The 22555-nt window shown below is 40.8% G+C and overlaps 4 protein-coding genes across 4 annotated transcripts; 1 reads left to right on the top strand and 3 right to left on the bottom strand.

Moving 5' to 3' along the window:
- Window positions 1-716: 716 nt before the first annotated feature.
- Window positions 717-1864, bottom strand: LOC137237271 (uncharacterized). The gene is made up of 2 exons (XM_067760694.1): window positions 1285-1864; window positions 717-1191 (listed from the first exon to the last, which is right to left on the bottom strand). The coding sequence occupies exons 1-2, from the start codon at window positions 1837-1839 to the stop codon at window positions 850-852; spliced, it is 897 nt and encodes a 298-aa protein (XP_067616795.1). The 5' UTR covers window positions 1840-1864; the 3' UTR covers window positions 717-849.
- Window positions 1865-2262: 398 nt separating this feature from the next.
- On the top strand, window positions 2263-3387 carry LOC137237270 (uncharacterized). The gene is made up of 2 exons (XM_067760693.1): window positions 2263-2846; window positions 2934-3387. The coding sequence occupies exons 1-2, from the start codon at window positions 2271-2273 to the stop codon at window positions 3273-3275; spliced, it is 918 nt and encodes a 305-aa protein (XP_067616794.1). The 5' UTR covers window positions 2263-2270; the 3' UTR covers window positions 3276-3387.
- An 11173-nt stretch (window positions 3388-14560) lies between these two features.
- LOC137242974 (uncharacterized) lies at window positions 14561-15684 on the bottom strand. The gene is made up of 2 exons (XM_067770202.1): window positions 15112-15684; window positions 14561-15040 (listed from the first exon to the last, which is right to left on the bottom strand). Exons 1-2 carry the CDS (start codon window positions 15631-15633, stop codon window positions 14702-14704), a joined length of 861 nt encoding a protein of 286 aa, XP_067626303.1. The 5' UTR covers window positions 15634-15684; the 3' UTR covers window positions 14561-14701.
- Window positions 15685-20509: 4825 nt separating this feature from the next.
- LOC137237267 (uncharacterized) lies at window positions 20510-21626 on the bottom strand. The gene is made up of 2 exons (XM_067760691.1): window positions 21061-21626; window positions 20510-20989 (listed from the first exon to the last, which is right to left on the bottom strand). The coding sequence occupies exons 1-2, from the start codon at window positions 21580-21582 to the stop codon at window positions 20651-20653; spliced, it is 861 nt and encodes a 286-aa protein (XP_067616792.1). The 5' UTR covers window positions 21583-21626; the 3' UTR covers window positions 20510-20650.
- Window positions 21627-22555: the final 929 nt, after the last annotated feature.

Here is a 22555-nt window from a genome sequence, read left to right as displayed (position 1 = left end):
ATATTGCACTCTAAATCGGGCATTTTCAGGTGAGAATACGGTCCTCAGACTGGTCAGTCACCTCGCAAGCTATGGTGCTCTGAGTGGTGACTATTAAACAACTTTTGCGACTCATGAAAGTGGAGGGCGGGAAGGTGATTGTCTAAGCGGACGATATTTTGTTACAATGAAGAGAAAAATCTCTCAAACAGTGGTGCCATTTTTATAAATCGTTATCTGAATTTATTTGTCCTAGACTAATGATATTTGATGATATTGATTGGGGTCTACAAAAATTTGGAAAACTATTTAGCTTTCACTATCTCCGGGTTATTTCGAAACTATGTCACGATGATTTCAGGTGAATTTCTAGATCACTTTCAAACTATTTTCGGATCACCACGGGATTGTTTTCGGGATTATTTGGGACTATTTTCGTATGGTTTCATGAATATTTTAGGAATAATTTCGAGAGTATTTCAAGCTTATATATGTACGTATGATTTTTGGACTCCTTCCACCACCTAGCGGCACCACCCAAATACGGAATTATATCAGGACTACTTTGGGACCGTTTGCGTTAGCCTTTTGGGACTATTTCGAGAATTTTGAAGCATCTTATTGGAGCTACAGCGGGATCGGGAAATCACCGAATCAAATAACATTCAGACTTAGTCCCTACGCTGCATTGGGGACCAAAGAAAGCAAAAATAAGGCTCATTAATAAAAAAAAAACATTTGTTTCTGGCACACATTTATTTCAAATTCTTTAAAAATTTGCGAGTTTTAAAGATTCTTTTTTTGTCAAAATATATTCGCAGCCCCGTTATTCGTTTAGAAATTTTTGATCGATGCAGTTTAGGTATCTACTTATAGATATCTTAGTTCCACACAACCCTGCGCTTTAGATAACCCGACTAACAGATTTGTTATATTGACATTTGTGAAATCTGTTGTTTCGTTAACTCTCACATTTTTAACAATAGAGCACCCAGCAGTTACTGGTATACAGGGTTTACTAGCTGAAACACCACTTATGCAATCATTAATTAAACGTTCGGCAGCGCCAAGTGATACCAAAGCCGAATTATAAAATGCATACGAACAGCTAACAGTCGCATCGATGCGTGCAGTCAAAGCGCAATTGGCCGTTTGAAAAGTGGTGACGAAAGAAGTGCGCTGGTTGTTTGTGACGGTGTTTGTTCGGGAAATCTAAAACAGGACAATTTTGAATATAAGATATAGTTTTTGCAGAGAAACTAAAAAGTGTAGCTTTATTATTTTTTCTTTTTTTTTTTTACTTACCACTGGCAATATGCAGTTGGTGTAATTAATTGAAGGATTAGGAAAGGTTCTAGAGCAAGTGAGCAGTGCATTTCTAAAGTCAGCATTATAATAATTAAGCAAATTTGAGTAGAGCACATTAAGTTGACTGACAATGCCGGCATAAGAGCCTCGTGCCGTCGCGAAACAACTTTCAATATTTGCCTTTACAATATCAGCATATGGCAATTCGGCTTCATATTTTTGTACGCAAAATTCTGCTTGTGCATTGAGACCTTCTAGAGGTTGTAATCTTTCATTGGTTTCCTTGATTTGTTTAAGTAATAATTCCTTTTGTTTGTCTAAGGATGTCACTTGATTCTCAAGACTCGTATTTATATCAGCTATTTGATCCAAGAAATTTTGTAGTGTAGCATTGTATTGACGACGATTCTGATTAATATAATCATCCGCTTTGGTGGATACATTAAATGCGCCAGTTTCATCAGTCAACTGATATAATTGAGCTGCGGCGAAGCTAATCGCTTGGAGAGTCACTACCAAGCAGATAATATGTCTTGTGCTACTCGTGAACATCTTCGAAACTTTTAATGTTATTCGACAAATTTGCACACTTTATATAGGAAAAAATTTAGGCGTATTTTACTTATCAGCTTATGATCTTATGATAAAAAGTCCCTTTTTTAGTATTGCTTATAAAAGATAACCCAAAGCAACTACAGTATGAGGTGTGATCGAAAAATATGGTTTATCACATATTGAATCATATCGTGGGATTTGTTGCAAAGTTTTGGACCTCATGACAACCATATAACCTGATGTATTCTTTTATCTGTATCGTATTTGACGCTACAGTGCACCATACCAACATACCTACAAACTTGGTTATAATCAAAAAAATTCGCTATCTTTTTTTGATATAAAAAAAGTCGTTTCTTATCACAAAATATCATAATTCGATAAGAAAGCCACAATTTTTTGCTATATAAAGCAGGAGAACTGGTGAAATGTTACAAAACATTTTCAAGATGTTCAGAAGCAGCACAAGACAAATTATCTGCTTGGTAGTGGCGCTCCAAGCGATTACCTTCGCTGCTGCTCAATTATATCAGTTGACTGATGAAACTGGCACTTATAACGTATCCACTAAAGCGGATGATTATATTAATGAGAATCGTCGTCAATACAATGCTACACTACAAACTTTCTTGGACCAAATCAACGATATTAATAAAAGTATTGAAGATCAAGTGATACCATTGGACAAACAAAAGGATTTATTACTCAAACAAATTAGGGAAACCAATGAAAGATTGTTACCATTAGAAGGACTCAATTCACGCTCAGAATATTGTGTGCAACAATATAAGGCAGAGTTGCCATATGCCGATATTATAAAAGCGAATATTGAAACTTGTTTGACAGGCGCACGCGGCACTTACGCCAGCATTGTCAGTCAACTCAATGTACTCTATTCGAATTTACTTAATTATTATAATGCTGATTTAAGAAATGCACTGCTCACTTGCTCTAGAACCTTTCCTAATCCTTCATTGAATTACACCAATTGTATAACACCAGTCGTAAGTGAAAATCAAATTCCAAATTATTTATACCCAAACACATATGTATGTAAATATATCTTATCTCTCAAAAATGTCCTGTTCCAGATTTCCAGAACAAACACCGTCACAAATAACCAGCGTACTTCATTCGCCACAATTTTACAAACCGCCACTTGTACTTTGACTGCACGCATGGATACGGCTGCAAGCTGCACGTACGCCGTTTATAATTCCGCTTTGTTATCACTTGGCGCTGCCGAACGTTTGATTAATGATTGCATAAGTGGTGTTTCCGGTCCAAGACCCTGCACAACAGTGACGGCAGGGTGCTCTACTCTTAAATATTTGCCTGTCAAGGATTCAGATTTCGCAAGTGTTAATATAACGAATCCGTTAGTCGGCTTATCAAAAGCACAGGGCTGTGTCGAACTGAGATATACTTACTAAGTGCAGTATGAATTCGAAAAAAAAGTTGCGACGATTTTATTATTTGGTTTCGTAAACAAGTTTATGAACGGAACAAACAAGCAAAATAAATAAGTTTTAACGAAATTTAAAATTTGTTATTATTTAAGGTCTACTACTCACTTATTTCCTTCACCTCTTGGGTTTCCCCGAACTTAATCTGTGTGGTTTCTCCTCAAAACCGATGTCTTTCCTTACCTTGTTCGGAATCTTTCAGAATTCTAGCCTGTGGTTCCATTGTATGGACTTCTCAAGAACTATGGGCCGTTTTGGTTCACAATTCAAAAGTGAAGTTCTCTCCCGAATACTAAAACCAAAGGTCTCACTACACCTGTCCAGATAATCCTCGAAATCGTTGAGGGTGTCGAGGGAAGGGGAGAAAGGCCCTTTTACTTTTCGAGATAAGCTCACCGGAAGATTTTTTTGACGGTCTGCGACGCAAACGGTCTGTATGGAAGGGGTTTTATGATGTTGATTAAACTTTATGCAGACATAAATGTAGGAAAACGAAAAAAACCTAAAGTATTTATATCCTGCAATGCAACCAAGCATTCGCTGAGGCCGAACATTCATCCTGGATTCCTGGTCATAAAGGGATATAAAGTAACAAAATGGCTGCTGAGTTGGCAAAGAAGGATGCAGCACTCGATGAATATGCGGTAGACGTCACAATCCACTTGAGAGAAATCAAAAGCAGACCAGAGTTGCCTATGGTCTCTAACTGGGATTTTTCCTTTTGATCATCAAATTAGTTCTGGTAACACTATGGACGAATTCCGTTTTTGTGAGGTTTTTATTGACCGGCTAGTTAAAACTAGGGTGGAAGGTGGAGGGTGGAGCCGTGTGTAGAAGTCCACGAACGTGGGGAAAGCTTCTGACCGCCATTCACCTGGGAATGGCCAGAGCGATTCTTTTGCATGCGGTTCAAGCAGCTCACTACTGCCGGTCGCTTGTGGCCAAGTATCCCCTGGGTAGCCGCTAAAAATCTGTTTAGGGGTGAGCTAATGTGAGAAGGCGACAACCTGGCTAGGCCACTCTGACATAATCGGTTTAAGGGCTGGCCGGGGCAGATCTCATGGGCAGCGTCTGTACACCTCTAGGTGCGGCTGCAGGCGGGCGTCTGTCTTGGAGCAAGCGGCTCGCTATATAAACGTGCAAGTAATATTTTCACCCCCGCTGAGCGGGTTGTGTACTGGGCTTGGGACCCGCCACGTAAAACCATACTCCAATGAAATATAACAACAAGCCTCGGATAAATACACTCTCTATTGATGACGACCATGGCAAACGTTTGAAGGACAATGAATTGAGGGCATGCACCTGGAACGTCCGCTCCCTGAATGGGATTGGTGCAGATGCCCGGCTAGTTGATGTCCTCGTGAAAGCAAAATCTGATATCACCGCCATCCAAGAAATGCATTGGACGAAGCAAGGAAGATCAAAAATTGTGACATCTATTGGAGTGGCCATACGAATAAGCGCAGTGTCGGATTCGTGGTGGGAAAGAGACTTTGTGGCCAAGTTCTGGCATTCAAACCTGTGGACGAACGTCTCGCCACTATCCGAATAAAAGCAAACTTTTTTAATATATCATTAATCTGCGCCCATGCGCCGACAGAGGAGAAAGACGATGAGGTGAAAGACACTTTTTATGGACAATTAGAACGCACATACGAGCGCTGCCCCCGTCACGATATAAAAGTCGTACTTAGTGACTTTAACGCCAGGGTGGGCAAAGAAGGTGTTTTTGGCCCTACAGTCGGAAAGTTCGGCCTACACTATGAAACTTCTCCTAACGGACTGAGGCTGATTGACTTTGCCGGTGCTCGAAAAATGGTCATATCCAGCACGAGGTTCATGCATAAAAAGATACATCAAGATACATGGCTGTCTCCTGATCGAAATACTCGCAATCAGATCGATCACGTTGTGATAGACGGATGGCATGCCTCCAGTGTTTTAGATGTGGGCACGATCCGAGGACCTAACATCGACTCGGACCCTTATCTCGTTGCAGCCAAAATACGCACCCGCCTCAACGCGGCTAAAACCAAGGAACAAAAAACACAAGGGAAGCTAGACGTCGAAAAGCTTCAATCACAACAGACTGCCAATGATTTCGCAACTCGACTCTCACACCCGCTTACTGAGAGCACAACTCATCATGAAGGAATACAGGAGCAGTAGGAGCATATTTCCAAAGCACTTCGTACTGCCGCCGAGGAAAAAATTGGTTACCGGCGACCACGAAAAAACAACTGGTACAATGAAGAATGCCACGTTGCAACTGAAAGAAAAGACGCTGCCTACAGGGCTACAAGAGCGAGGGCGACAAGAGGAATGTGTGAAGCGAGACGCCTTTTCAGAAAGAAAAAAGCAGAAGCAGAAAGGCGTGAGTGCGAGGAGCTTGAGCTGCTAGCCACCAGGAATAACGACCGAAAATTTTACCAAAAAATACGGCGACAGACGGAAGGTTTTAAGACCGGGGCAAAATCATGTAGGAACGAAAACGGCGACCTTGTAACTGATGTCCAGAGAGTGCTTAGATTATGGAGGGAACACTTCTCTGTTCTCCTAAATGGACGAAGCAATTCACCGCGCAGAGAGGAAGAACCCGATCCCGCAATCGATGATGATGGAATATATGTCCCCCCGCCCGATTATGACGAAGATAGAATAGCAATAACCAGATTGAAAAACAACAAGGCCGTGGACGCTGATGGATTGGCTGCGGAGCTATTCAAGTACGGCGGCGAGGAGTTGGTAAGGCGCATGCAGCAGCTTCTTAGCAAAATATGGGCGGAAGAGTGCATGCCCGACGGTTGGAATCTAAGTGTTCTTTGCCCAGTCCACAAGAAGGGGGATACTGCAAAATGCACCAACTATCGTGGAATCAGGCTTCTTAATATCGCATATAAGGTCCTTTCAAGTGTATTGTGCGAAAGATTGAAGCCCACCGTGAATCGGCTGATTGGACCTTATCAGTGCGGCTTCAGACCTGGCAAATCTACCATCGACCAGATGTTCACAATGCGCCAAATCTTGGAAAAAACCCCGCGAAAAAAGAATCGACACACATCACCTCTTCGTCGACTTTAAAGACGCTTTCGACAGCACGAAAAGGAGCTGCCTATATGCCGCTATGTCTGAATTTGGTTTCACCGCAAAACTTATACGGCTGTGCAAAATGACGTTGAGTAACACCATCAGCTCAGTCAGAATTGGGAAGGACCTCTCCGAGCCGTTCGAAACTAAACGAGGTTTCAGACAGGGTGACCCCCTATCGTGCGATTTCTTTAATTTGATGCTGGAGAAAATTATACTAGCTGCAGAACTTAACCGCACTGGAACAATATACTATAAAAGCGTGAAATTACTGGCATATGCTGATGACATTGATATCATCGGCCTAAACACCCGCGCTGTTAGTTCTGCTTACTCCAAACTGGAAAAAGAAGCGGTAAAGATGGGTTTGATGGTGAATGAGGACAAAACGAAGTACCTGCTGTCATCGAGCAAAGAGTAAGCGCATATGCGCCTTGGCAACCACGCTACTGTTGGCAGCCATAATTTCGAAATAGTAAAAGACTTCGTTTATTTGGGAACCAGCATCAACACTAGCAACAACATCAGCACTGAAATTCAGCGAAGAATCAATCTTGCCAATAAATGCTACTTTGGACTAGCTAGGCAATTGAAAAGTAAAGTTCTCTCTCAAGCGTGAAATTACTGGCATATGCTGATGACATTGATATCATCGGCCTAAACACCCGCGCTGTTAGTTCTGCTTACTCCAAACTGGAAAAAGAAGCGGTAAAGATGGGTTTGATGGTGAATGAGGACAAAACGAAGTACCTGCTGTCATCTAGCAAAGAGTCAGCGCATATGCGCCTTGGCAACCACGCTACTGTTGGCAGCCATAATTTCGAAATAGTAAAAGACTTCGTTTATTTGGGAACCAGCATCAACACTAGCAACAACATCAGCACTGAAATTCAGCGAAGAATCAATCTTGCCAATAAATGCTACTTTGGACTAGCTAGGCAATTGAAAAGTAAAGTCCTCTCTCGGCGAACGAAAATCATACTCTACAAGTCACTTATCGTAGCCGTCCTGCTATATGGGGCAGAAGCATCGACCATGACAACAGCAGATGAAGCGGCTTTGGGAGTGCTCGAGAGAAAAGTTCTTCGAAAAATTTATGGACCTCTACGCGTTGGCGATGGCGAGTACCGAAGAAGATTTCATGATGAGCTGTACGAGCTATATGCAGACATCCACATAGTCTAGCGAATTAAAACGCAGCGGCTGCGCTGGTTAGACCATGTTATGCGAATGAAAGATGATGCTCCGGCAAAGAAAGTGTTTCTATCGGAACCCGCCTATGGAAGCAGAGGTAGAGGGCGGCCCCCACTCCGTTGGAAGGACCAGGTGGAAAACGATTTAAACTCCCTTGGTGTGACCAATTGGCGACAGTTGGCGGAGCGAAGGAGCGACTGGCGCGCCTTGTTGGAGGGTCATAACCGTTTAGACGGTTAAGCGCCAATTAAGTAAGTAAGTAAGTTAAAACTAAACTAACATTCCGATCGGCAACCGTATTTGGCAGAAGACGAAGAGCGTGACACTCACTGTGGTGGTGGGAGGTAAAGGAGGAAGACCTGATCTCGTTTGGTGCTCCCAGTTTGCATCACTTAAGCGAAATAAAGATAGATGCTGCGACTTGCTATCCAGTTAGGTTGGGATCTATGGTTCATCCCGTTGAGTGTAAGTACCGATGTCTCAGAAGGTTTGGTATCTATAAGTTCGAATGGGCGGTGTTGGAGGAACTTTATTCTACGATTTATTAAGTGAATGTCTCTCGCTCAACAACGTCTAGCTGTGTAAGAAATGTTATGTGGCCCGACTGAAAGGCTGAATACCTGCTTCGGTTAACCCTCTTCTAAATCCCTCTTAGCTCGAAAGATAGTCTTAAAGTTTTTATCGAATACCACAGCACCGGCTCTATGTGCCGCAGTGACTAATTGCCACATACCAGGCTAACTGACGAATTGTAATTTCCATACAGCCTTATTTATCTTGCTCGGACTACCTTCTGGAAACTGGGCTGCTACATGCTCTCTTGGAAGGTCTTGAAACAAACCCGTTCGAAGAAATTGAGTTTGTTGCGTCTGTTTGAAAAAATACATTTCAGAGAGTCATAAAGACTGTCATTGGAGAGATGTAGTCCATTTTTGTTCTGGTAAAGAGGTCGAATGTATGCGAAGTACGGTGTATAGGAAGGCGAATGGTGGCTGAAATATGGAAATTACTTGTACTGTAGAATGTGTCCGTAACCGGCTGCGGTTGTCCGATCGATACCGGGAGTAGCTAAAAACTAAGGTGGCGAAGCACCTTAGTAAGCAGGATCAGGAAAATACAAGTTGGATACCATTTGAGCGGCCAAATGATAGCGTGCGGTCGATGGTTATAGTAACAACTAGGGGTATCTGCTGAGTGTCGGTATGAAAGCGGGTGGGAACAATTGAGTCGCTTATTAATATTGAGTTGATTATTAATTTTTCCCAGCCATTTTTGTAGGTTGTATGGACACCAACAATGTCAGCTAATGCTCTTCCAGGGGATGTTTTTGCCGGTAGATGGTTCGATCGGTGGGGTGTTCGTCGGAAAAAAGTACTTCGAGGAGTCGGGTTAGTATTGGCTCACTTGAGGGTTATCCGCAATAAATGAGGGTGGAGTTGCATCAGCTTTGACTCAGTACACCAATCCGTGGGCTGAGGGAAAGCGCGTCCTAAAGGGACCACGATAGTGCCTCATTCTTGCGTGGTCGTGAAATCGTGATTCAAGAGGCTGCATTGGCAATTTCTAGTTTCTCAAATCCAATTGTCAACCTCGCCTACCCATAGCGAATCCTATTTATTTAGCAAGCACCGCTCTGCCCACCCCAAGTTTCAGAAGGAGGAGATTCAAAATGGTCCTATCAAATCATTTCGGCTATTGTCGAGCTAGTAACTTAAATATGCTTTTTTCAGGAACGTATCGGGTCTATATCGAGCAAAGGTCCATTAGTATCGATAAAACTCTCAAGACCTTCCAGTACTCTCCTTGTCGCTACAAGAAGGTGAAAAAGGGCCGCGCAGTCGTAATGACTGTGAGCGCCTTCTCTCCTTAAGGGGAAGGCAGAGAAATAAATTGCCTTAAAAACATTGGCCCTAACGTCCACCCTAACAGCTAGCCAAAAGGCCTCCTAAGGTTTTGCTTTATTCTATATTCAAAATTCTAAGTATGCAGTTCTGATATAAGCGATTAGACCTACAACGTGAGATGAAGCTTCACTTATGCACTTTTACAGTGAGAGCTAAATGCATTGACAAACCGTGTTCAAGCTCATGATGCCTTTATTGCTTTCATAATATGGAAGCAATTTGATCGGAACACATGACCACTCAAATAGCCCTTGAACCTGCCTAACATCTTCAGTGCGCAGTTAAGCACATCGAGATTCAACGCTTAACCGCGTGAATGAAGAACACACACATTTTGGGGGTGCGTGTAAACGAAAATTTTGATCTAAATTAAGATCAGAGTTTTTGATGAACTATAAACTAGTTATATAACAAACACGCTTAGAAGGAGATACATTCAATTTTGGCAAAGTAATTTAACACACACAGCGTTATCTATACTTAAAATGATTTTACTAATTGCCTCGTGAATTTATGATCTGCACAATAAACTGAAACTGAAGTTAAGTTCATGGGGTTTGTATATTAACACCGTCAAATAAAGATATTAAACAAAATTTAGGGCCTTGTTTTCTTTAACAGGTGGTGACGCGAAAATTGTTAAAGCACCATAAAGCACCAATTGCTGTTGTCGCCGCTCATAGACTAAATACTATGACAATAATAACACTATCTCTGAGGAGATTAATTCATAGCTTATAGGCCAATTTGTTGTGTAATGTTTTTTTAAATGTCACCACAAATTGGTAGCTCTCCATGTTTAACGGTATCTGCACAGCCAGATAATCTTTTTTTGCTTTCAATACCGAGGTGCTTAACCGCCCAGATATCGCTGTTTCGCGATAGCAGATTCCAATTAATAGCACCAACAGAGATCAAGTCTTCCTCAACCTGCTATTCCCAACTCAGTGGCGGTCTTCCCTCCTCTACTTTCCAACTCCGGTTTCAACTGAAATATTTTCTATGCCAGAACGTCTCGACCATTCGCAAAACATGACCTATCCAGCGAAGCCTTCGGGCTTTTATTCGCAGCACCAAATTCATATATGCGTTAAGCTCACACAGCATATCATTATACCTCCTTCGATACTTACCATCGGCATCAAGGACAGGGCCATAAATCTTCGTAGAACTGTTCTCTCGAACACGCAAAGAGTCATCTCATCTTCTCTCGACATCGTCCGGGATTCCGAGCCATACATCAGCACAGGCATGATTAGCGACTTGTAGAGCGTGATTTTTGTTCGACGAGAGAGGACTTAACTTTTCTATTGCCTACTCAGTCGAAAGAAGCACTTGTTGGCAAGAATTATTCTCTGTTTGATTTCTAATGGCGTTTTCTTTTCTAGAAAAAATGGGACCCTCATGTTGCAGGGGTCACCTAGAACTATGCAAAATGGCTCTTTGTGTAGGTAATGAGACCCCTTTTTTTAATCATTGAAAACTTTATGTGGAAGAAAACTGCAACCTCACGGAAGAGCTGAGAAGAACCAGCACTATTTTCAATTTAACTTTTTCAATTTTAAACTTATACCAAATAGAGGAGCCTGCAGACTTTGTTCTGCCTGAAAATTGGTTTGTCTAAATTTATAAAGAAAGCTTCGCTTTCCCCATTCACCCCCTATCCTGTTTTCTACTACCTAATCGTCTATTTTTCTTCTTATTATTGACCATGTCTTATTCCATTTATCATTCCTAAGCCCATTAATTTTCCCGCTCCCAGTCTCAGTCTCAAGTCAAATTTTCTGAAATTGCATTCATTTTTATATCTAATATATAAATATTTAAATAATTCAGACGTTCCCTGCCCGATACTCTCCCAGGTACAGAGGCATTGGCATATTGTAGCTTCTGCAAAAAAATGTTGCCTCTCGCTCCTCATTTTTATGTTTGATCCCTGTCTCTCCTCCGTATCTTCCACCTTTCTCATTTTTTTCTCTCCTCTACTCCCACTCTTCTTTCACAAATGTCACTTTCTTTCCTCTTCTTCTTTCCTTTCCTATCTTTTATTTTCCTTTTTCTCTTCTTCTGCCTGTGAATTTTCGTATAACTCCCCCATTCACTCTCGCTTTTCTTCTTACCCACATCCTGTTCGAAACCCATATTGTGAAAACACATTCTGAGATCATCCTGGTCCAAATTTTGATCTATACTTCAGAAATCGGTTCATACGTGGAACTAAAAACAAATCAAAAAACACTTACGGAGCTATGATTTTTAAAAGAGGTTTATCCGATCTTGTGTTATAAAGTTACCAACAGATTTTACATTCGTTTGGTAATATATGAGATTGACTTGCCTAAACGACAAATTTCAAATGATTCGCACCACAAATAATGTCAATGGTCCACTTCCCAGAAAGAAAGGTTTCTCAAATAATAAGCTAATCAAGCAGGTATTCTTGTACCAAATTTAAAGCAAATCGCCACTGATCCACTACCCGGAATGAAAAGTGTCTCTATATTATGTTGTCGTTGATGTTGTAGCAGTGTCTCTATATTATCTTAACCAAAGGTACACCTGTACCGAATTTCAGGCGAATCACATCATTAATTAAATTTTTTGGAATAGTTCGGTCCCTGGTAAATTTCCCGGAAAAAGAGTTTCTTAAATAATGGCCCAGCCGCGGAAGTTCCCCTATATCATATTTCAAGCAATCGTATCATACACAATTTTTATTTAGAATATGTCGGCCTCTGGTCTACTTACCATGTTTCAAGAAAATCGCACCATACAATATTTTTATTTAGAATAGGTCGGCCCCTGGTCCACTTTCCGGAATGAACAGTTTCTCAAATATTATCTTGGTCAAAAAGGTACCCCTGTACCGAATTTCAAGCGAATCGAATTAGTTTTTGAAATAGGTCGGTCCCTAGTCCACTTCGCACACCATAGCTGAATCTGAAGTATTCTCGAATCCCCTTGAACACGTACTCAAAATTTCATCGAAATCGGTCCAGTCGTTTAGGAGGAGTTCGGTCAAAAACACACATACAGAAGAAATATACATACATATTAAGATATGCACGATGGCGCCACTGATCCTAAAATTGTGTATATCTTTTTGTTGATTCAAGATTATGTTTTGCTAAGCGTGTCTGGGATTTATAAAGTTTGTAAATATATGATCTTAATTCAGAAAAACATATTTGTTTTCATGCTCCTCAACACGTCCGTCCTAAAGTAGAAAGCACGCGCTACTCACGCGGTTAGGTATATGTACGATAAGAGATTACATTATGCATATCTATTTTGTAGGATTAATTACTTCAGCACTTGAAAACATAAGTAAATGTTATAAACCAAATTAATCCCAAAGCAGCAAAGCTAAAGTATCTTGGAAGTATCTATGCTTCGAGGCTCACTAGTAACAGGAAACATACGCACACGCCGCTGTGCAACGAAGAAAGTCCTTTGCTCACTGAGAGAAATCTATGGCCTAACGATGCAACCGAACATTGAGAGCACATTTCTCAAGAGCAACAAATATGAGGAAGAATAACGTGGCGCCACGAAAAAGAAAGATACTGCCTACAGGGTCACGATGCGTAGGACAGCAGCATTGTGCATTTGAACACAAAATTTAGGCCGAACGAATAGAGTATGCGCAGCTTCAAATACTACTTATAATACCATAAGATTTTAGAACCATAAAATCGGTCAGGTGACGGAAGGTTTTAAGAACGACTTGGCAACCGACGCAGAGACTGTGCTTTAGTTATGGATGGAACATTTCCTCTAATTCTTGGAGAGTGCGACTGACAACTAACTCAACACCCAAAACCTTTGCTGAAATGATGGGAATGGGATATGCCCACTATGTCGAAATAAGAAGGGCAATCTCGCAGCTCAAACGAGCGTATGTCTCTGGATTGAAATTTAAGTTGGCTCTTTCTAATACATAAGAAGGGGGATTCAGACAATCAGATTTCAAGTAGCTTAGTATTGGAGATAAAAGCCTATGGAAGATATATGGATATAGTCAAAGAACGGGCCTCACGCGCCTCCCCAGGCGCGAGCTGGCAAATTTGTTTGGCGACTCAGCGGGGATAAGATATATGTAAATCCTCGTTATGGTTTTCTAGACTGAACGGTTGTGTATTAATGCACAGTGATTATAAGCAGACATTCCATAGCAAGTTTTTTAAGTCGGGTGAGCAACGGTGTTAGTTTGCTTTCTTAAAGTTTTGCTGCCAAGTGGTTATAGGATTTTTTACTTTAGATGCAATTTCGTAACATGCGCCTTAAAGATAGAACGACTGTCGAACATCATACCCAAGATCTTTCGATATCGCTAGCGTAACGCAATAGAAATGAACGTCCAATATATGCGTCATCTGCTCTTTCCACGTCGTGAACAGACAGGTCATAGGCTTTCTTATTTCTCTTCCTTGCTCTCGCTCTCAACCGCGTACTACTCAGCTCTCTTGGAGTCTTTCCCCTCCTTTTCGTTTTCCGAAAAATATTCTCTTTCTGCCCTTCATCCTCTACTCTTCTCTATCTGCTCTTCTTCATCTTCTCCATGTAGCGATAAAGACACTTCCCAAATGTTTTGGGAAGTTTTGTCGATATTTATGGCCCTTTGTCGGATATTGATGCGAAACGTTCCGGAAAATTGCACCCGACCATCTCAGGAGCGTTTTGATATGACCAAGTTGAATCGTTTAGTTAACCCAATCTGTCCTTTCAAGAGCGATTTGTGGCCTCAGGAGCTTCGCTTACTAAATGATGCGAATTCGGACGGGTTGCCGATTGAGTTAAAGAAATTATAAATAACACATGGTGGGGCATACCCTACAAGATTCTTTCTCTTATACTTACTCTATTTGTCCTCTCTTCCTATCCACTATCTCTTTTACTAACTTCCTACTTATTCTGCTCTCCAATCTCTTCTCTACTTCCTCTTTCCTTCTACCCTCTCTATCACCACCATCATATATAGGATTTCTATTTGGTATATACTTGCAGTTTTGTACAAGATAAAGAGAAAGGGACGTGACACTTCCCATTTACCCGAAGTTGAAATTTATATCTAAATTCAATTTGTTTTATTCAAAGTCGATTCTCATTTACAAAAGCTTTAAGTAGATTCACAAGTTCATAAAATGCGTTTCAGACTTTTCAGGATACCAGCTGAATCTGCAGCAACTTCTTATAACGATTCGCTTAACCAAATCGTATTTCTACGCAACCTTGGGACTTAGATAATCCTAAGAAGGGATTTGTGATAGTACTATTCGCAAAGTCTGCATTCGTCAGCACCACAGTTTTAACGTTAGTGCAACCAGCAGGAACTGTGGGACACTGTGCCTGAGACGCACTACCGCTAATACAATCAGTTACCAATCGTTCAACTGAACCCAACGACGATATGGCAGAATTATAATAGGAGGATGAACAGCGTACGGTTGCATCAATGCGTGAATTCACGGTACAGCTTGAAGCTTGCACAGACGAGGCGAACGTATCACGATAGTTGCTTGTGTATGCATTGGCTCTGGAGACCTGGGTTAATGAAAAAGGTTAAAAAAAATTGGAATTTTCATGTTTTCAACTTTACGCTCTTTTGTACTTACCACAGCAAGAACGCAGTTTGTGTAGTTTCCTGAGGGATTAGCAAAAGATTTCGAGCAAGAGGTGAGAGCATTTTGGAAATCCACATTATAATAATTTAGTAGATTCGTATAGTCAAGTTGGAGTTCACTAACAACGCTGGCATATGATGCACGTGCATTTGTGAAACAACTTTCAATACTGGCTTTGACAGTATCGCCATATGGCAACTCTGCTTTATATTTCTGTACGCAAAATTTCGATGTTTCATCGAGATGCTCCAAGGGTTCTAATCTTTCATTGGTTTCCTTGATTTGTTTGAGTAATAATTCCTTCTGTTTATCCAATGCTGTCACTTGATCCTCAAGACTCTTATTTATCTCGGCAATTTTATCCATAAAGCTTTGCAGTGTGGCATTATATTGACGACGATTCTCATTAACGTAGTCATCAGCCTTGCTCGTCACATTTTGTGCCGCTACGTAGGCGATCGCTTGTAGCGCTATTAAAACGCTTATAATTTGTATTGTGCCGCTTGTGAACATCTTGAAAGCTTTGCATTGTATTCGATTAATGTCTGACTTTATATAGTCAAGTTTTGGTGTCTTATCAGTTTATGATCAAGATCATGTTCATATCAATTTTATGATAAAACTCCCTTTTAGATATGATTAAAGGTAACCAAAATTTGTTTGATAAGTTTTCAAAGGAACGGTAATCAAAAAAAGTAGGAAACGTTTTGCATTCCCACACCAGGTGTGATTTGAAAATACGGCCGTTTGATATTAATACGAACCAACAAATCAACGACGTATCTGAAGGAGAGCTCGCTTAAATTCTTGATTTTGAAATCAAGGCAGGTTTTATATAGAACGCATTGCCAAGGGCATACGCATACGAGCTCAATGTATGGTTTAGGTGTGGTTTTAGGTTAGGTTGAACGGTAGCTTCACCGCTAGGATAAGCTTACTTGAACTAGAGAAAGGTACGTTGTCATATCACGAAAACAACGATAAAGTCAGCTATAATTTCTAAGAAAATTATTTGGAGATCTAACGACACCAAAACCGGAATGCTCTGACCTAATTATGGTTAAAGCTGAATAGTCGAACATTAACTAATTTGATGATTCTAGATTGTCTCCATTCATACAGCTGCATGGCTTTGCAGCATATTCAGTCGTAGCTCATCAATGGGTGATGGCGATTCTGATGCCTCACTATCTAAGAGGGTCCATGACTCGGAAGGGTCCGCCTCTCGTGTGCTTAGCTGACTTGAAGCCCAGAGTCAGGAAACGGATGACAAGAGGAACTCCAAATTCCTTGCAGCCATCTCCATCTGGTTCAGTTGTATCCATGCGGACTAAGAGATTTACGTTACACTAGCCGAAGATACTGCTATTACTCGGATCAGATGATTTTCGTCTTAAAATAGTTCAATGCAATAGCAAGCCGTTGTAGCACTGGATAGCGTCCCACCCACCGCATCTTCAAAAACAGTAATTTCCACTTGGAAGACCCTACAGCGATCGGGCAGCTAAACTTTCAGTTTTTATCTACAAATTTAGACCCACTTAACAAGCTACCCATCCAATTCAGGCTCATTATTGCACAAATGAACTAGTCCACTGCTCCAGATGAGTATCCCTTCCCAATACATTCTAGAGGGATTGGCTTAGGTAAGCCTGCACAGGGGGCAGTTGTAGGAATACAATAGCCTTTCCTATCTGTGATGAGAGTTGGAACTGAAAGTTGGTAAGAATGTCGGAAAGCTCAAATTTAATATCAATTCTTTGTCCGTAATGTCCACTAACCAGCGCGGTTCACTGTACAAAAACCAACATTTTGATTATACCATAGAAGGATGTGGGTTTAACTTCTATATCATAAAACCAGCGCATTATCCTTGGAGAAGGAGCCCCGCTCTTGCCGGGCGTTGCCAACCATATCATAAAACATTGCGTTTCTCGGATACCTTCCCATTCAGTGTAATCCTCGATATTTATCGATGTCTCCAATCGAAAGAGGTCTTAAAGCTTTGTTCTTATTAAAAATATACTTGCAGCCATTTAATTCCGAGGAGATTTGGGTGGAGATTCTCTTCCAATTTGCGTCGTACACTCTTTTAGATTTTTCTTCCACAAACTGGCGGGACGGAACCTACGTGTTTTATGCCGACTCGACAAACCACAGCCGACCGCCAATTCCGCTTAAAACCCGTTTTTCTTATTGGAAAAATTATTTTCTTAAGTTTTAATGTTGCTTAGTCCGAGACTTGAACTTAGGACCTTTGGTTTGGTAGACAAAGCAGCTGCATTCTGCCAAAGTTCACTGCTGGTGCACATCTCAGCCGAACCAGCCACCGTGTTTAAGTAGTTTTGAAAAACATCACACAGGGTGTCCAGAAGTTTTTAGTTGCCGTATCATCTGTGTAGGCAATCACTAGGCAACCGTCGGCTTCTTACTTCCTCAGAAGCTCGTCTACTACTACAAGCCCTCGTGTGGCATGCCTTCGCACGCGTTTCTTTCGATTGTGACGCCAGCCCACTCTGCGGCGTTAGTTCTGTTGCACGGAAGTTAGTTAGTACATGCTGTTTCGATGGTCCCAGTCAATGGCTCTCTCTATTTGTGGAAACTAAGAAGATAATGCTGTTGTATAAAGAACTCTCTGTTACCCTTAAATTTAGAAACCCTTGCATTGGAATTTTTACGTTTGAGCAGCCTCTGCCTCCACCTCTACCTCTTCCTTTTTTGCTTATCTTAATATATATAAATTATATATATAAATATCACTATCTTTGTCCGCGATGGACTCCTAAACTACATAACCGATTTCGATCAAATTTGCACACTGTGTGCAGTTTGATCCAATTTGAAAGATAGGATAGTGTTCCTGTGCAGTTTTTTCCGGTAAGTGGACCAGAGACTGATCTATTCGAATAAATTCTATTCACGATTCGCCTGAAATTTGATAGACCTTTGCCTAGATTAGTATTTATAACACCTTTTCTTGAAAAAGAGTTTCTTAAATAATGGCCCAGCCGCGGAAGTTCCCCTATATCATATTTCAAGCAATCGTATCATACACAATTTTTATTTAGAATATGTCGGCCTCTGGTCTACTTACCATGTTTCAAGAAAATCGCACCATACAATATTTTTATTTAGAATAGGTCGGCCCCTGGTCCACTTTCCGGAATGAACAGTTTCTCAAATATTATCTTGGTCAAAAAGGTACCCCTGTACCGAATTTCAAGCGAATCGAATTAGTTTTTGAAATAGGTCGGTCCCTAGTCCACTTCGCACACCATAGCTGAATCTGAAGTATTCTCGAATCCCCTTGAACACGTACTCAAAATTTCATCGAAATCGGTCCAGTCGTTTAGGAGGAGTTCGGTCAAAAACACACATACAGAAGAAATATACATACATATTAAGATATGCACGATGGCGCCACTGATCCTAAAATTGTGTATATCTTTTTGTTGATTCAAGATTATGTTTTGCTAAGCGTGTCTGGGATTTATAAAGTTTGTAAATATATGATCTTAATTCAGAAAAACATATTTGTTTTCATGCTCCTCAACACGTCCGTCCTAAAGTAGAAAGCACGCGCTACTCACGCGGTTAGGTATATGTACGATAAGAGATTACATTATGCATATCTATTTTGTAGGATTAATTACTTCAGCACTTGAAAACATAAGTAAATGTTATAAACCAAATTAATCCCAAAGCAGCAAAGCTAAAGTATCTTGGAAGTATCTATGCTTCGAGGCTCACTAGTAACAGGAAACATACGCACACGCCGCTGTGCAACGAAGAAAGTCCTTTGCTCACTGAGAGAAATCTATGGCCTAACGATGCAACCGAACATTGAGAGCACATTTCTCAAGAGCAACAAATATGAGGAAGAATAACGTGGCGCCACGAAAAAGAAAGATACTGCCTACAGGGTCACGATGCGTAGGACAGCAGCATTGTGCATTTGAACACAAAATTTAGGCCGAACGAATAGAGTATGCGCAGCTTCAAATACTACTTATAATACCATAAGATTTTAGAACCATAAAATCGGTCAGGTGACGGAAGGTTTTAAGAACGACTTGGCAACCGACGCAGAGACTGTGCTTTAGTTATGGATGGAACATTTCCTCTAATTCTTGGAGAGTGCGACTGACAACTAACTCAACACCCAAAACCTTTGCTGAAATGATGGGAATGGGATATGCCCACTATGTCGAAATAAGAAGGGCAATCTCGCAGCTCAAACGAGCGTATGTCTCTGGATTGAAATTTAAGTTGGCTCTTTCTAATATATAAGAAGGGGGATTCAGACAATCAGATTTCAAGTAGCTTAGTATTGGAGATAAAAGCCTATGGAAGATATATGGATATAGTCAAAGAACGGGCCTCACGCGCCTCCCCAGGCGCGAGCTGGCAAATTTGTTTGGCGACTCAGCGGGGATAAGATATATGTAAATCCTCGTTATGGTTTTCTAGACTGAACGGTTGTGTATTAATGCACAGTGATTATAAGCAGACATTCCATAGCAAGTTTTTTAAGTCGGGTGAGCAACGGTGTTAGTTTGCTTTCTTAAAGTTTTGCTGTCAAGTGGTTATAGGATTTTTTACTTTAGATGCAATTTCGTAACATGCGCCTTAAAGATAGAACGACTGTCGAACATCATACCCAAGATCTTTGGATATCGCTAGCGTAACGCAATAGAAATGAACGCCCAATATATGCGTCATCTGCTCTTTCCACGTCGTGAACAGACAGGTCATAGGCTTTCTTATTTCTCTTCCTTGCTCTCGCTCTCAACCGCGTACTACTCAGCTCTCTTGGAGTCTTTCCCCTCCTTTTCGTTTTCCGAAAAATATTCTCTTTCTGCCCTTCATCCTCTACTCTTCTCTATCTGCTCTTCTTCATCTTCTCCATGTAGCGATAAAGACACTTCCCAAATGTTTTGGGAAGTTTTGTCGATATTTATGGCCCTTTGTCGGATATTGATGCGAAACGTTCCGGAAAATTGCACCCGACCATCTCAGGAGCGTTTTGATATGACCAAGTTGAATCCTTTCAAGAGCGATTTGTGGCCTCAGGAGCTTCGCTTACTAAATGATGCGAATTCGGACGGGTTGCCGATTGAGTTAAAGAAATTATAAATAACACATGGTGGGGCATACCCTACAAGATTCTTTCTCTTATACTTACTCTATTTGTCCTCTCTTCCTATCCACTATCTCTTTTACTAACTTCCTACTTATTCTGCTCTCCAATCTCTTCTCTACTTCCTCTTTCCTTCTACCCTCTCTATCACCACCATCATATATAGGATTTCTATTTGGTATATACTTGCAGTTTTGTACAAGATAAAGAGAAAGGGACGTGACACTTCCCATTTACCCGAAGTTGAAATTTATATCTAAATTCAATTTGTTTTATTCAAAGTCGATTCTCATTTACAAAAGCTTTAAGTAGATTCACAAGTTCATAAAATGCGTTTCAGACTTTTCAGGATACCAGCTGAATCTGCAGCAACTTCTTATAACGATTCGCTTAACCAAATCGTATTTCTACGCAACCTTGGGACTTAGATAATCCTAAGAAGGGATTTGTGATAGTACTATTCGCAAAGTCTGCATTCGTCAGCACCACAGTTTTAACGTTAGTGCAACCAGCAGGAACTGTGGGACACTGTGCCTGAGACGCACTACCGCTAATACAATCAGTTACCAATCGTTCAACTGAACCCAACGACGATATGGCAGAATTATAATAGGAGGATGAACAGCGTACGGTTGCATCAATGCGTGAATTCACGGTACAGCTTGAAGCTTGCACAGACGAGGCGAACGTATCACGATAGTTGCTTGTGTATGCATTGGCTCTGGAGACCTGGGTTAATGAAAAAGGTTAAAAAAAATTGGAATTTTCATGTTTTCAACTTTACGCTCTTTTGTACTTACCACAGCAAGAACGCAGTTTGTGTAGTTTCCTGAGGGATTAGCAAAAGATTTCGAGCAAGAGGTGAGAGCATTTTGGAAATCCACATTATAATAATTTAGTAGATTCGTATAGTCAAGTTGGAGTTCACTAACAACGCTGGCATATGATGCACGTGCATTTGTGAAACAACTTTCAATACTGGCTTTGACAGTATCGCCATATGGCAACTCTGCTTTATATTTCTGTACGCAAAATTTCGATGTTTCATCGAGATGCTCCAAGGGTTCTAATCTTTCATTGGTTTCCTTGATTTGTTTGAGTAATAATTCCTTCTGTTTATCCAATGCTGTCACTTGATCCTCAAGACTCTTATTTATCTCGGCAATTTTATCCATAAAGCTTTGCAGTGTGGCATTATATTGACGACGATTCTCATTAACGTAGTCATCAGCCTTGCTCGTCACATTTTGTGCCGCTACGTAGGCGATCGCTTGTAGCGCTATTAAAACGCTTATAATTTGTATTGTGCCGCTTGTGAACATCTTGAAAGCTTTGCATTGTATTCGATTAATGTCTGACTTTATATAGTCAAGTTTTGGTGTCTTATCAGTTTATGATCAAGATCATGTTCATATCAATTTTATGATAAAACTCCCTTTTAGATATGATTAAAGGTAACCAAAATTTGTTTGATAAGTTTTCAAAGGAACGGTAATCAAAAAAAGTAGGAAACGTTTTGCATTCCCACACCAGGTGTGATTTGAAAATACGGCCGTTTGATATTAATACGAACCAACAAATCAACGACGTATCTAAAGGAGAGCTCGCTTAAATTCTTGATTTTGAAATCAAGGCAGGTTTTATATAGAACGCATTGCCAAGGGCATACGCATACGAGCTCAATGTATGGTTTAGGTGTGGTTTTAGGTTAGGTTGAACGGTAGCTTCACCGCTAGGATAAGCTTACTTGAACTAGAGAAAGGTACGTTGTCATATCACGAAAACAACGATAAAGTCAGCTATAATTTCTAAGAAAATTATTTGGAGATCTAACGACACCAAAACCGGAATGCTCTGACCTAATTATGGTTAAAGCTGAATAGTCGAACATTAACTAATTTGATGATTCTAGATTGTCTCCATTCATACAGCTGCATGGCTTTGCAGCATATTCAGTCGTAGCTCATCAATGGGTGATGGCGATTCTGATGCCTCACTATCTAAGAGGGTCCATGACTCGGAAGGGTCCGCCTCTCGTGTGCTTAGCTGACTTGAAGCCCAGAGTCAGGAAACGGATGACAAGAGGAACTCCAAATTCCTTGCAGCCATCTCCATCTGGTTCAGTTGTATCCATGCGGACTAAGAGATTTACGTTACACTAGCCGAAGATACTGCTATTACTCGGATCAGATGATCTTCGTCTTAAAATAGTTCAATGCAATAGCAAGCCGTTGTAGCACTGGATAGCGTCCCACCCACCGCATCTTCAAAAGCAGTAATTTCCACTTGGAAGAC

This window comes from Eurosta solidaginis, chromosome 1, assembly GCF_040869045.1.
Source record: "Eurosta solidaginis isolate ZX-2024a chromosome 1, ASM4086904v1, whole genome shotgun sequence".
NCBI lineage: Eukaryota > Metazoa > Arthropoda > Insecta > Diptera > Tephritidae > Eurosta > Eurosta solidaginis.
The sequence above is the reverse complement of the archived record's forward strand: the minus strand, read 5'-3'. Positions and strand labels throughout refer to the sequence as shown.

Coding starts and splice junctions, on each gene's coding strand:
- LOC137237271 (XM_067760694.1), bottom strand. CDS start 1,839: ATGTTCACGAGTAGCACAAGACATATTATCTGCTTGGTAGTGACTCTC. Junction 1,192..1,284: donor CCAACTGCATATTGCCAGTG/GTAAGTAAAAAA, acceptor GTCCTGTTTTAG/ATTTCCCGAACAAACACCGT.
- LOC137237270 (XM_067760693.1), top strand. CDS start 2,271: ATGTTACAAAACATTTTCAAGATGTTCAGAAGCAGCACAAGACAAATT. Junction 2,847..2,933: donor CCAATTGTATAACACCAGTC/GTAAGTGAAAAT, acceptor GTCCTGTTCCAG/ATTTCCAGAACAAACACCGT.
- LOC137242974 (XM_067770202.1), bottom strand. CDS start 15,633: ATGTTCACAAGCGGCACAATACAAATTATAAGCGTTTTAATAGCGCTA. Junction 15,041..15,111: donor CAAACTGCGTTCTTGCTGTG/GTAAGTACAAAA, acceptor TCATTAACCCAG/GTCTCCAGAGCCAATGCATA.
- LOC137237267 (XM_067760691.1), bottom strand. CDS start 21,582: ATGTTCACAAGCGGCACAATACAAATTATAAGCGTTTTAATAGCGCTA. Junction 20,990..21,060: donor CAAACTGCGTTCTTGCTGTG/GTAAGTACAAAA, acceptor TCATTAACCCAG/GTCTCCAGAGCCAATGCATA.